This window comes from Carcharodon carcharias, chromosome 7 (genome assembly GCF_017639515.1).
Source record: "Carcharodon carcharias isolate sCarCar2 chromosome 7, sCarCar2.pri, whole genome shotgun sequence".
NCBI classification, from domain to species: domain Eukaryota; kingdom Metazoa; phylum Chordata; class Chondrichthyes; order Lamniformes; family Lamnidae; genus Carcharodon; species Carcharodon carcharias.
In genome coordinates, this window is record NC_054473.1 from 115,191,812 (window position 1) to 115,205,318 (window position 13,507).

The 13,507-nt window shown below is 41.8% G+C and overlaps 1 protein-coding gene across 1 annotated transcript in view; it reads right to left on the reverse strand.

The window, feature by feature from the left end:
* lrrc29 (leucine rich repeat containing 29) overlaps positions 1-13,176 on the reverse strand; it is a 41,024-nt gene extending 27,848 nt beyond the window's left edge. Inside the window, exon 1 of the mRNA XM_041192421.1 lies at positions 12,940-13,176. Coding sequence (XP_041048355.1) covers positions 12,940-12,972 — 33 coding nt within the window. The 5' untranslated portion in view covers positions 12,973-13,176. The remainder of the gene's footprint in view (positions 1-12,939) is intronic.
* Positions 13,177-13,507: the final 331 nt, after the last annotated feature.

Below are 13,507 nucleotides of genomic sequence, written 5' to 3' on the forward strand. Positions count from 1 at the left end.
GTAGTGTACCCATGAGCCTGTTGCCTTTGCCCTTCTAGGTGGCAGAGGTAGCAGGTTTGGAAGGTGCTGTCGAAGGAGGCTCGGGACATTTCTGCATTGCATCTTATAAATGTTGTACACTTCAGGCATGATGTGGATGGGTGGTAGAGGGAGGAATGTTTCAAGTGGCATCCTGTATGCTCTTCTTTGTCTGTGTCCTCACTATACTGAATCCACTCTTTTCATGCAACCTCCATGTAAAACCCATTCTTTCCCCAGAAACACAGAAACTCCTAGGGTCAAAAGCTGTCCAACCTAAAGCTCATCATCATACAAAGCAGTTTGAAACAACCTTGGTTTTCCAAGTCTTTGGCATGTTAGGGAAAGATGGTAAGGTAGTGGTAATATCACTGGACTAGTATTCCAGAGACCCAGGCTAATGCTCTAGGGAACACGGGTTTAATCCCCACCATTGCAGCTGGAGGAATTTAAATTCATTAAAAACTCTGGAATATAAAGCTGGTGTCAATGTTGGTGACCATGACAACTGTCAAAAAAAAACTCAGATGGACACAGAGAGGGAGAATGAGAGTGGAAAAGGAGCAGCAGGGCCATTAACAGTGAGAGGGAGAGAGGAGCGGAGGAATTAACAGTAAGAGAGTGTGAGAGGAAACAGGGAAGTGATTGGCTGGTGAGTATTTTGCTCCTTTATCTTTCAAAAGTATGTAATTTATTAATAATTATAAGGTTTTAATGGCAATATTAAAGTCCACTACCAGTAATAAAAGTTATTGGGAGTAGTGGGGTTTATTAATTAAGGAAAAGTAATTAATTAACTAACGCATAATAAAGATGGCAGGGCAGGTGAAGTGTTGTGACTGCAGAATGTGGGAGCTCTTGGACACTAGTGTGGTCCAGGGCAAACATGTCTGCAGTAAGTGTCTGCAGCTTGAGGAGCTTTGGCTCAGAATCATTGAGCTGGAGGCAGAGCTATGAATACTGCGATGTACCAAGGAGGGGAACGTAACCTGGGCACTTTATTCCAGAAGGTGGCCACACCCCTTAGGGTAGTCATAACTTTAGAATTGGTCAATGATCAGAGGGGCGGGGGGGGTGTGACTGCAGGCTAGATAGGTATGAGGACACAGTATGTAATGATGGAGGAGTCTCAGCTCCTGACTTTGTCCAACAGGTATGAGGTGCTTGCTACCTGTGTGGATGAGAAGAAGGACTGCAAGCTGGATGAGCAGACTGACCATTGCACCATGGTGAATGATGCCATTCAAGTGGACATGACAGAGAGTTTAACAAAAACATGTACATCGGCAAATGAGGTCATTGCAGGGAATAGAAGTAAAAATATTAAATTAAAGGGTTTTTTAAAAATCCGAATGCACGAAATATCTGCACTAAGATAAATGAATTAGAGGCACAAATAGAGGTAAATGGTTTACATCAAATCACAATTACAGAAACATGATTAGAAGTGATCAATGTTGGGAAATAAATATTCCAGGGTACATAATATTTCGGAAAGACAGGTGAAATGGCAAAGGAGATGGGGTAGCCCTCATAGTAAAGGATGACATAAGGACTTCAGAAAGAAAGGATCTGGACCCAGAAGATCATGAAGTAGAATCAGAATGGATGGAAATTAGGAATAGCAAGAGTCAGAAAGCACTGGTTGGAGTAGTTTATAGGCCCCCTAACAGTAGTTATAATGTTGGGCAGAACGTTACACAATAAATTATTAGAGCCTGTATCAAAGGAAATGTAATAATTGTGGGGGACTTTAATCTTCAAATAAACTTGGACAATTCAATTGACAAGAATGGTCTAGATGATGAGTTTGTGGAATGTTTGTGATAGTTTCTTGGGACAGTACACTGTGTAACGAACTAGGGATAAAGCTATCCCATGTTAAGTTTGAAAGTGACATATCCCAATCGCAAACAAAAATCTCAAACTTAAACAAAGCCAATTACATAGGTATGAGGGAGAACTGGCTAAGGTTAACTGGGTAAATAGGCTAAAAGCTCTGGAGGTAAATGAACAGTGGGAAACATTTAAAGAAACAATTCAAAATGTTCAGCAAAAATATATTCTATTCAAGAACAAAAACTCAGCAAGAAGGACCCATTCTTGGCTCACTCAGGAAGTTAAGAATAGTATTAAATTAAAAGAAGAGGCTTACAATGTTGCAAAAAACAGTAGCAAGTCTGAGGATTGGGAGTTTTAGAAACCAATAGAGGGCCACCAAAAAGTTGATAAAAAGGGAAAAAATAGAATACAAGAATAAGCTAGCCAGAAATTTAAAAACAGATTGTAAGTGCTTTTATAAGTATATAAAAAGGGAGAGAGTAGTTAAACTCGGTCCCTTAGAAGCAGAGACAGGAGAAATTATCATGGGAATGAGAAAATAGCAGAGGCATTGAACAAATATTTTGTTTGTCTTCATAGTAGAAGACACAAGTGCCATACCAGAAATAGACAATAACCTAGGGGCTACAAAGAGAGTGAAGAAATTAGGGAAACTAATATCAGCAGAGATAAAGAATTGGAAAGATGTAAGGAACTAAAAGCCAACAAGTCCCCGAGACCTGATGGCATAAAGCCTAGGGTTCTAAAAAAGAGATAGCTGCAGAGATAGCGGATGTGCTAGCTATGATTTCCCAAAATTCCTTAGATTCAGGAACGGTCCCACTGGATTGGTACCTGGAAAATGTTACACCACTTTTCAAGAAAGGAGTAAGAGAGAAAGCAATAAACTAGAGGCTAGCTGGTCTAACATCAGTTGTTGGGAAAATGCTCGAATCTATTTTTAAGGAAGTCTTAACAATCCACTTAGAAAAACATAGTATGATCAGAACAAGCCAACATGGCTTTACTAAAGGGAAATCCTGTTTGACGAATTTATTAGAGTTTTTTGTGGATATAACTAGTAGGATAGTGTTAGGAAATAGAGATTGTTTAAGTAAGTTATATTGGTATTTGTAGGTGTTAGGAATGAGTTTTAGCTTTAAAGTTTAAGTTTGATTTGTATTTCTGTATCTAAGAAAGGTTAAATGGAGTTATAGTTTCACCTTAAAAAGGTGACTGCATTTCTAATACAGTTTTTTAATGGCTGTTGCAGCTAGGTTAAACAAACAAGAGTAGAAGAATTGGGCTGTTGCCTAGCAACAGGGGTCCAGAGAAGCCTGTCCCTCCCACAGACACAGAAAAGCTAAAGAAACAGCAGTTTTAAGTTTCAGTTTGAAGCCAAGATCCAAGAGAGACTGGACAATGGGAGAGGGAGCTACAGATTTCGCAAAAGAACGAAAAAGGTCCCAAAGCCAAAGGAGTGAGACAGAAACAGGAAAAAGTCTCAAGCAGACTTTATAGTCAAAGGAAGGACAGGAACCTGAAGAAGATCTTGTTAAGAGTGAGGGGCAGAGAGAAAGGCTCCAAGCTTTAGATTAAAGAGACAAAAGCTGCAGAAAGCAGGTGTAAAGCGAGAACAGCTTGCAAGAGGCATGAAGGTCCAAAGAGACGGCTGAAGGTCTGTAACGCTTTGCTACGGGCACATGAAGCAGTGGTGCTGTTGACGGCCGAGTCAGTGAGAGACTGCGTGGAAGACAGCTTGAATGCACGTGGTTACCCAGGGGACAGGAACATTGGAAGGAGTGTTCGAAACCTTGGAGGTGAACCCTTATGGAAGGCACCTGAGAGAATGTATTGGTTGGAGCCAGGAGAGATCGATAGCATCTGGTTAAAGTGGTTTCAGAGTGTGGTGTATCTGACCACAGGGCGCCTTGGTACACGGACTGTGTACTCACCGTGAACATTAAAGTATAAGATAGCTTTTGTAGATTATGTTATCCTTACAAATCTGTATATATTTCTAAAGGTATAGTTGTGGGTGAAGGAGTATTGTAATATAGTTCATCTTTTCTTGTTTAATAAATGTTTTATTCTTTTATTAAAAGTTCATCAACTGACTCCTGTGACTCTGTTCAGTAGCTACTCTCCATGTATCTAAACAAACAAATAAAAGTTAGGATCTATCAAGCTGAGTTCCTGAGGTCAAGCTTGTCAAGGAGTAACCTCAGCTGGGATCATAACAGTAGATTAAAAAAGGGAACCAGTAGATGTAGTATACCTGGATGTCCAAAAGGCACTCAAGAAGATGCTGCACTAAAGGTTAATAGGCAAAATAAGGACTCATGGGGCTAGGGATAATATACATACGTACGAACATATGAATTAGGAGCAAGGGTAGGCCAATCGGCCCAAGCCTGCTCTGCCATTCAATAATATCATGGCTGATCTAACTGTAACCTCAAGTCCACATTCCCACCCACCCCCAATAGCCTTTCACCCCTTGCTTATATATTAGCATGCATAGAGAATTGGTTAATAGATAGGCAACAGAGTGGGTATAAACGGGGCTTTTTCAAGTCAGTAGACAGTGAATAGTGGAGTGCCACAAGGATCAGTGCTGGAGCCTCAGTTACTTACATAATAACGTAGATGAAGAGACAGAGAGTGATGTATCTAAATTTGATAATGATACCAAACTAGATGGAAAGGTAAGCTGCAAGGAGGACAGAGAGAAGCTGCAAAGGGATATAGATCAGTTAGGTGAGTAGGCAACAAGATGGCAAATGGAGTATAACATAGGGAAATGTAAAGTTATTCACTTTAGTCGTAAGAATAAAAAAAAGAATACTTTTTAAAAGGTGAGAAACTTGAAAGTGTTGATGTTCAAAGAGACTTGGGTGTGCTCACACAACGAACGCAAAGATAGCATACGGGTGCAGCAAGCAATTAGGAAGGCAAATGACATGTTGGCCTTTATTGCAAGGGGATTGGAGTCCAAGAATAAAGAAGTCTTGCTACAATTGTACAGGGTTTTGATGAGACCGCATCTGGAGTACTGTGTGCAGTTTTGGTCTCCACATTTAAGAAAGGATGTGCTTGCACTGGAGGCAGTACAGCAAAGATTAGCCAGATTGGACCCTGGGATATGGGGGTTGTCCTATGATGAGAGGTTGAGTAAATTGGGCTTATGTTCTCTGGAGTTTAGAAGAATGAGACACGATCCCATTGAAACCTACAAAATTCTAAAGGGGCTTGATAGGGTGGACGCTAAGAGATTGTTTCCATTAGTCGGGGAATCCAAAACACATGGCTCAATCGCAGGATAAGGGGCTGATCATTTAGAACTGAGATGAGAAGAAATTTCTTCACTCAAAGGATTGTGAGTCTTTGGAATTCTCTACCCCAGAGAGTTGTTGATGCTCCATCGTTGAATACATTAAAGGCTGGGATAGATAGATTTTTGATCTCTCAGGGAATTAAGTGATATGGGGGCCGGGTGGGAAAATGGAGTTGAAGACCAAGATCAGCCATGATCGTACTGAATGGGAGAGCAGGCTCGATGGGCTGCGTGGTCTACTCCTGCTCCTATTTCTTATGTTCTTATGCCCTTTTGGGAAAGAAAGTCTGCCATCATTATCTACTCGTGATGCCAGCCCCACAACAAAATGGTTGATCTTAACTGCCCTCTGAAATGACCTAGCAAGCCACTCAGGTTAAGGGCAATTAGGGATGGGCAGAAAATGCAGGCCTTACCAGCTATGTCCACATCCAATAAAGAAAAAAAACAGTGCACATATCTCTCATAGTGTCCATGTTCTTCTTCACTCAGTTGCATTAGCCTTTAGGATTCCATTCACCACTTTCTTGAGCTATTATTAGGAATTAGACTGCTGCCCACATCTGAACAGCAATCATGTTTCCTTCATCTTACCTGCTTGATAAAGGAAAATATAAAAGAACTTGAAGTGCCAATTCAACAAACTGAAAATCCACAAATAAAGTCTAAACACTATTGATCCAGATTCTGGACTGAATGGTCTCCTGTGCCAGAGTGGGTTTAGAAGCAAAAAAGATTTACCAGAACCTTCGTTGAATCCTCCACTAACAACATCCTGGGGGTTACCATTGACCAGAAACTGAGTTGGACTAACCATATAAATACTGTAGCTACAAGAGCAGGTCAGAGGCTAGGAATCCTGTGACGAGTAAATCACCTCCTGACTCCCCAGAGCCTGTCCACCATCTACAAAGCATAAGTCAGGAGTGTGATGGAATACTCTCCACTTGCCTGGATGAGTGCAGCTCCCAAAACGCTCAAGAAGTGCAACACTAAGCAGGACAAATGATTGGCACCCCTTCCACAAACATTCACTCCCTCCACCACCGATGAACAGTGGTAGCAGTGCGTACCATCTGCAAGATGCACTACAGGAATTCACCAAGGCTCCTTCCAAACCCATGACCACTACCTTCTAGAAGGACAAGGGCAGCAGGTACAAGGGAACACCACCACCTGTAAGTTCCCCTCCAAGCCACACACCATCCTGACTTGGAAATATATCGTCGTTCCTTCACCGTCACTAGGTCAAAATCTTGGAACTCCCTTCCTAAGAGCACTGTGTGTGTGCCCAAACCACAGGGGCTGCAGTAGTTCAAGGCAGCAGCTCACTACCACCTTCTGAGGGGCAATTAAGGGTGGGAAATAAACACTGGGCTTGCCAGCAATGTCCACATCCCATGAATGAAAAAAATTTACAGCACAGAAGGTGGCCATTCAGCTCATTGTGCCCATGCACACTGATCAAATATCAAATTAAAAGCAGACACATTGGTAGACACAAGGATAATTTTCATATTGCACTTGCCAAATTAATTTAAGATTAATGAAATTTAGAGGCTGTGTAAATGCAATATCCGGATGTAAGAGTATAGAAGGGAGAACCATACAGACATCATGAATTTTTCCTCTGATGAAGTGATAAAATTCAAGTTAGTAGTCATCACACAAAAATACAACCCACTCGAGGCCAATTTTCAAACCCACAAGAATGCTGAGTTTTGGGCACGCAAGATGTGGGTTTACTAAACGAGATCATTCGGACAGTGCAGAATCTGGGTAATTAGACTTTTATTAGTGGTTTGTTGAATCAGTGTCTAGAGTGCCCAGTTTTTGTACCATTTCCCTACATAGGGCAGATGGATGAGACAATGGAAATAAATGACGACTCCTCGGATGTGGGCAACAGTCTAAGTGTTCAGTGACTTATATTAACGGCAGTTACTCATTCCTATTGTTTAAATGCAAAGGCACCCTTTGCACCACCAATACCTGCTGAAAGCAGACATTTAAGGAGGGAATTGAAAAATTTAAATAGCATTAACACTCACTTGCACCGTTAATAACTAGAAACCCAGCAGAATTATTTTTTTTAAATTAAAACTGCAAATTCGCAGCAGGTCTGTACGATGAATAAACTGAGTGGTAATTCTACATTTTTGAATGTTACTGAGAAAGTTCTACATTACAGTGTACCAAAATACACAGTAACTGAGTGGTTTGCTTCAAAGAAATCACATACAGTGTGTTACAACCAGTCTCCAGGCAAGGTCCCCCTAATTTGTTAACTGAAGAGAGCCCCAATTTTGTTATGCTCCCGGGTGAGGAAGAGTGATCTGGCTCCCCTTCTTTATTCAACCCTCTCAGTTGGTCACAACAAGGTTAATGTAAAATGGATCTCTTCCCCCGTTTCAGGAAGAGAGAGAGACAGAGAGGCAGGCAGGGAGGCGTCACCTGCAACTGTGGGGGTGACTTGTTGCTGGCACACAGCACACACCGCACTGTTCTACAGCTAGCTTTTTAACCCATTTTTCCCTGTGTTTTCCTGTAAGGGAAAAAAAAACTATGTCTCGCACCCAGAGTCTGTTTTCTTTCATCTCTAACCATTTTATACATTTTGAGATACAAATCGACAGGAGATGGATTTTAGATGACTGCTGAGGCATGGTAATGAGTCTTTGTCTCTGCAACCACAGGAGATTAAAGTTCAGTCTTTTACATCCTTCCTAACTCCCTTTTAAGTGTCTCTGCTTGAAGAAGGCCATGATACGTTCTCAGGTGTGGCATCCATGTTCTCTCAGGACAGGTCTGTCAATATAATCCAATATATGTCCTCAACTGGGGTCCACGATGGGTGTGTGTACGGAGGACGTCACTGCATAACACAAAGGCCCAGACTGTCGTTTGCTGGGAGTGGCAGAGATTAACAGTTGACCTTCCAACCAGCAGCATCCTCGACTTTCTCCTGAAGATTTTTCTCCAAGGTTGCATACATCGATGTCCTGGAGATTGATCTTCAATTCCTGAAGAATACAGGCCAATCCTGGAAGGCTGGCAACCCTTCTCCCCACAGCAAGGTGTAAATGTGCAGAAATGATCACAAACTCATCACTCTAGGTTGTGACGAGCCTGCTCACCAGCTAGATGCATGTGTGGAAAACAGCCAACTGGGCAAAGCTGGCAAGAGGCAGCAACTCCAGGTGAGCAGGGCGGTTGAAAGTTCACGAAAAAAACTTGAGGAAATCAATAGAGTTCCACGTATTGTAGGTCTTATAATACTGCATATTAAATTAATCACGCTGTTTCAAAGATTGAATTAATAGAAGCCATGAACAAAATCACAAATCACACACAAATCTATTGTTTGTACTCATCATGAGGTTAAAAACAAGGCCACTCCAGGACTGTTTATTGCACACAGTTACTTTTTGCTGCACTATTAAGCCACAACTGCACAAAAACATTACACTAATAACATTAGGGAGCAGGGGCTGGGTTTTCCACAACTTTAGAGCAATAGCAAAACGCCATCACATGACTTTAATACCCATGGTTCTATTCTTTAAATCTGTTCCCTGGATATGGCAGGCCCATTTTCCCTGAGATGGATGGTCTTCCTTTGAACTTCTGCTACCCTGGTGGTGATGGTACTTCTACAACCGTTCACAAATCGCTCACTGCAGACCCACTAACACTGGGGTATCCTCAAGCAAGCACACCAGGTTCACAGCCTCCACACCACTAACCACCACGAATTTGCAAATGGACCTCGTCTCCGCAATCCGGAGTGCTCCTTTTTCCATTCAGTATATGGCGCACGGAACACAACAAAAAATCCCTCGGTCAGTATACACACAACTGGAACATATCATAGACCAGCCTATTCCTCAGACTTTGAAAGGACTGAATTAGCACCATATCAGACTTAGCATCTGGCTCTAAACCAACAGACAGCCTAATTAAATAAAACAGGTACTTGCACAGTATAAAACTGGGAATTATATGCCACTATTTCTGCCACACGTAAAATGAAAAGAACTGCACTCACCCTCTGTGCTTCTACACACTGGAATAGAAACTCACTTCTTACACTGCAGAACATGTCACTGTTTCAACTCTAGTTCCTCTGCTGGCTCAGAACATTAAGCACAGAACCATTCTGCAGGCTGAAAATTGTCTTTTTTTGGCATAAAAGTCATCCCAGATCTACATTCAACATTCTCTGAAGACATACTGAAACAAAAGGTGGTAGTAAGCTACATCTCAGATAGCTGCACTAGATTAGTAGACATGGGTTATCAATTACTTGCAATGGTTGTCTACCCAAATGCAACTGTAGGGTATGGGGGACATCTCACGACCTGACCACCCTACAGCTTGAAGCGTCAAAACGAGCAAATTGAACAGAATGAAATATGACCAACTCGGTGTTATAAAGTGGCAGCGCAACTAATTTGACCATTTTCACACAACAGATTGTAAATTAAATTGTTTTTACTATACAGCAAACAGCTAGCTGTAACAAATGTTCATCTTGAATGACCTGTTTTAACCCCACATGCTCTTCCAGTAATAAGTCACTCACCAGTTATTTGAACACTGGGGATATAAATGCCACTGGAAATTCCAAATGCACGCTCTAAAATGGTCTTTCACAATAAACAAACATCATTATATTCCCTGATTGTTCAGGAAGTTTAACTAGTGAACTGTAAGCTGCAGAGACCAGGATGGTCATGGGTTCAAATTCCTAGTTAGCTGCAGTTAAGGAGCTGCCATTCAGCCTCAACACTTCAGAGTCTGGAAGAGAAAAGTAACCAGGGTTCCTGCTCTGCATCAATATCCAGTCAACCAAGGTGGAACTGCATGTAGGGACAGTGAGAAAACCCAGGATTGGATGAGGGTAGCTGAATCTCCTACAGTCACATTCCCTACCATCTGTGGCTCAGTAGGTAGCACTCTCACCCCTGAGTCAGCGTGTCATGGGTTCAAGTCCCAACCCAGAGACCCGAGTATAAAATCCAGGCTGACACTTTAGTGTAGTATTGAGGACTGCTGCACAGTCAAAGGTACCGTTGTTTGGATGGATGAGACATTAAACATCTGCCCTCTCAGGTGGCTATAAATAAAATCACACTGCACTTGTTTGATAAGGGGCTGGGAAGTTCTCCACTATGTCCTGGCCGTTATTTATCCCTTGCAACCAAATTCACTAGAGCTATTCTGCCAGTCACATCCACTCTGGACATATCTTTCATTTCTTTACTATGACTATTCCCACTCCCTCTGCCTTTTGTCCCATGAAATATTTTGTTAGTTAAGCTCTCCTGCCCTTTACCCGATCACAGGCCTTTCTTTTGTTCTTTTTATTCTTTCTTGAGATGTGGGCATCGCTGGGAGGGCCAGCATTTGTTACTCAGCCCTTGACCTCAGTGAATTACTTGGCCGTGGATTGCAGCGGTTCAAGAAGGCAGCTCACCACTTTCTCAAGCATCAACTGGTGCATTCTCCATGGCTATGCCTCTACCAATCAATCAGAGTCTACTTGCCAACCAATCATCACTCTCTTCTCATACGGTATAAATATGTTGTTTCCCTGACATTAGTATTTTCTTGCAAATTGTCCTGATGAGTGCAAGACAAAAAGCTTTGACAAAATGCCTTTTTTCAGCAATATTACTAGTTTACTACATTATTGACTGCCTCATTTTCTACAGTCCCAACAGTGAGCACATTTTAAAAAATACTTAATCGACTGTAAAGCATTTGGGGACTCTTCAGAGGTTATGAAAGGTGCTATAGGAACGCAAGCCCTTGCTTTCTAGCAGCATTAACCAATACTGACATGCATAAAGAATACTCGGGATCAGGGACAGACAAGGGTGAGGGGAAAGTGAGTCAGAAACACCTTTTTAAAAGAAAGAGTTGGGGGGGGTGGGGTGGGGTTTACCCTTTATTCACAAAGAGTCACTTGGCTCAGATAAATGCATTTACCATGAATAACACTTTGTTCTTCAAAGGTCTTTCCTGAAAAAAAGGAATGGCAGAAGTAACAGTTCCTCCTTTTTTAAAATGACCTGTTTAAATCCTGTAAAGTTATTTGGTGCTCAAACCCAAAAGATCTCATGCTTAAAAATGAAAGGTTTTGTACAAAACATACACCACAGTAATGTACGTGAGCAAGAATAATCAATCAGTGGAATGAAAGCTCAAGACTGAGCTTACTCATTACTACATTGCTGGTGATTTGTCTCATTTTTCTCATTATTTTCAACATCAGTGGTATTCTGTCTTGGCTTCTTCACCTAGCTACCTTAGTTAACAGGCTGCATCCATTGACACTGCAACACCAGGGTGAGGTGCACCTCCCACACTAGCTGACCCTGGAAACTGCAATGGAAGTAGACACTCGCTGTATTCTCATCCAAGAATTTGTCTGAGTGGAAAATCTCCTTATCAAACGAACATACAAGCAAGGAGGAGGAGTAGGCTATTCAACTCCCCGAGCTTGCTCCGCCATTTAACAAGATCATGGCTGATCTGATAGTAATCTGAAATCTGCATCCCACCTACTGCCAATAACCTATCACCCCCAAGAATCTCTCCACCCCTGCCTTAAAAATATTCAAAGACTCTGCTTCCACACCTTTTCAGGAAGAGAGTTGCAAAGACTCACAACCCTCCAAGTGAAAAAAATTCACCTCATCTGTTTGAAATGGGTGACCCCTTATTTTTAAACAGTGACTCCTAGTTCTAGATTTTTCCACAAGAGGAAACATCCTCTCCACATCCACCCTGTCAAGACCCCTCAGGATCTTATAAGTTAAAATCAAGTCACCTCTTACTCTTCATGGTTATCAAGTTCCATTCAGAGAAAATTAGGCAACTGAAGACACATGGACATGTCCCCTTGTGCACTGTGCTGGAGCGATATTCGCCCTAACTGTTTGTCAGCAGCCAAGTGAGGATTCAAAGCAGGTGAATGGCTTACAAGATGCTGCTGAACTAGAGAGGACATGAGATCGCTTGGCTTGTGAAAAGAAAGATGGAGACAGATGTCAATTCAAACCTGAGAGGCATGCTGATGAACTGGATCGATTGATTACTACACACTCAGTATGACATTAAATGGTTGTTATTAGGAACAGGGGTTTTGAGGCAGCAGTAAGTGAGAGTTATTGTGGATTAAACTTGCACTGATTGCCTTCTCGCATCTGTGATGCAAAGGCGGGAAATCTTCTCACTCCTCTGATGACCTCATCAACTAAATAAGGCTTTCAGACAGTGCCAGGAGACACATTGTTGGTCAATTATCCATCATCTTATGGTCACCAACCTTCCTGACATTAGAAACAGCTGTTTCTTATTTACTAAATGTATACCCTTCATTAAACATATAGAAATATAGGCTCCGGCAAAGAAACTGACCCACTTTAAAATCTCAACAACTTAGATTTATATAGCATCTATGACATAGCAAAACTAACCAGCATGCTTCATGGGTCTTGGAGAGATTCGAAAACAAGGATGAGAATTTAAAATCAAGGAATTGTCAGCTTGGGGACCAATCTAGATCAGCAAGGGGAAGAGCGATGGGTGGGCAGGACTTGATGTAAGTTTGGATGCAGGAGAACTTTGGATGAGCTCAAGTTTGAATGGTGCAAGATGGGAGGCCAGCCAGGAGAGTATTGGAATAATCAAGTCTAGAGTTAAAGGCATAGGTGACACTAATTTGTAAGACAAGTCCAGTGAAACAGCCTTACCTCTACAGGTAAATTTGGTGCCTCCTTCTCCATTCGATCGTATGAACTTACAGCACTTGGCTTCAAGTTCAGCACAAACCTCCCTCTGTATAATGTTCATCCACAGCTGAACAACCTAACAGGTCTACCCTGGCCTGCACCATTGGTGAAACAACTCCTCTATTCTTGCAAGTATTGTTACCAGATTTCTTGTGCATTGGCCCTGACATACTAGAGAAAGGGAACTAAAAAATATTTCAGCAATATGGTGTGCTATTTTTTAAGTTCATTGTATCAAGTTGCTCCCATCAGTAGACCTGTACTTAACTCAACCATGTGTTAAAACAGCTCAAAGAAGACATTGCAAGCTGGGAACATAATCTACATTGGCACAGTTGACTGTTTTTCCCCATTGTTTAGATAAACATGATATGGAAACTTCACACACCCAGCACTGAAAATCAAGAGTCAATGGTGCCTGTTATGAATGAAACTCCAATACACACTTCTCTATTCTTCACACAGCAAGGGATGGATACCTCTCCTTTTGAGTATCCTTACTTCCTCACACTCTGTATGGACTTCAGTC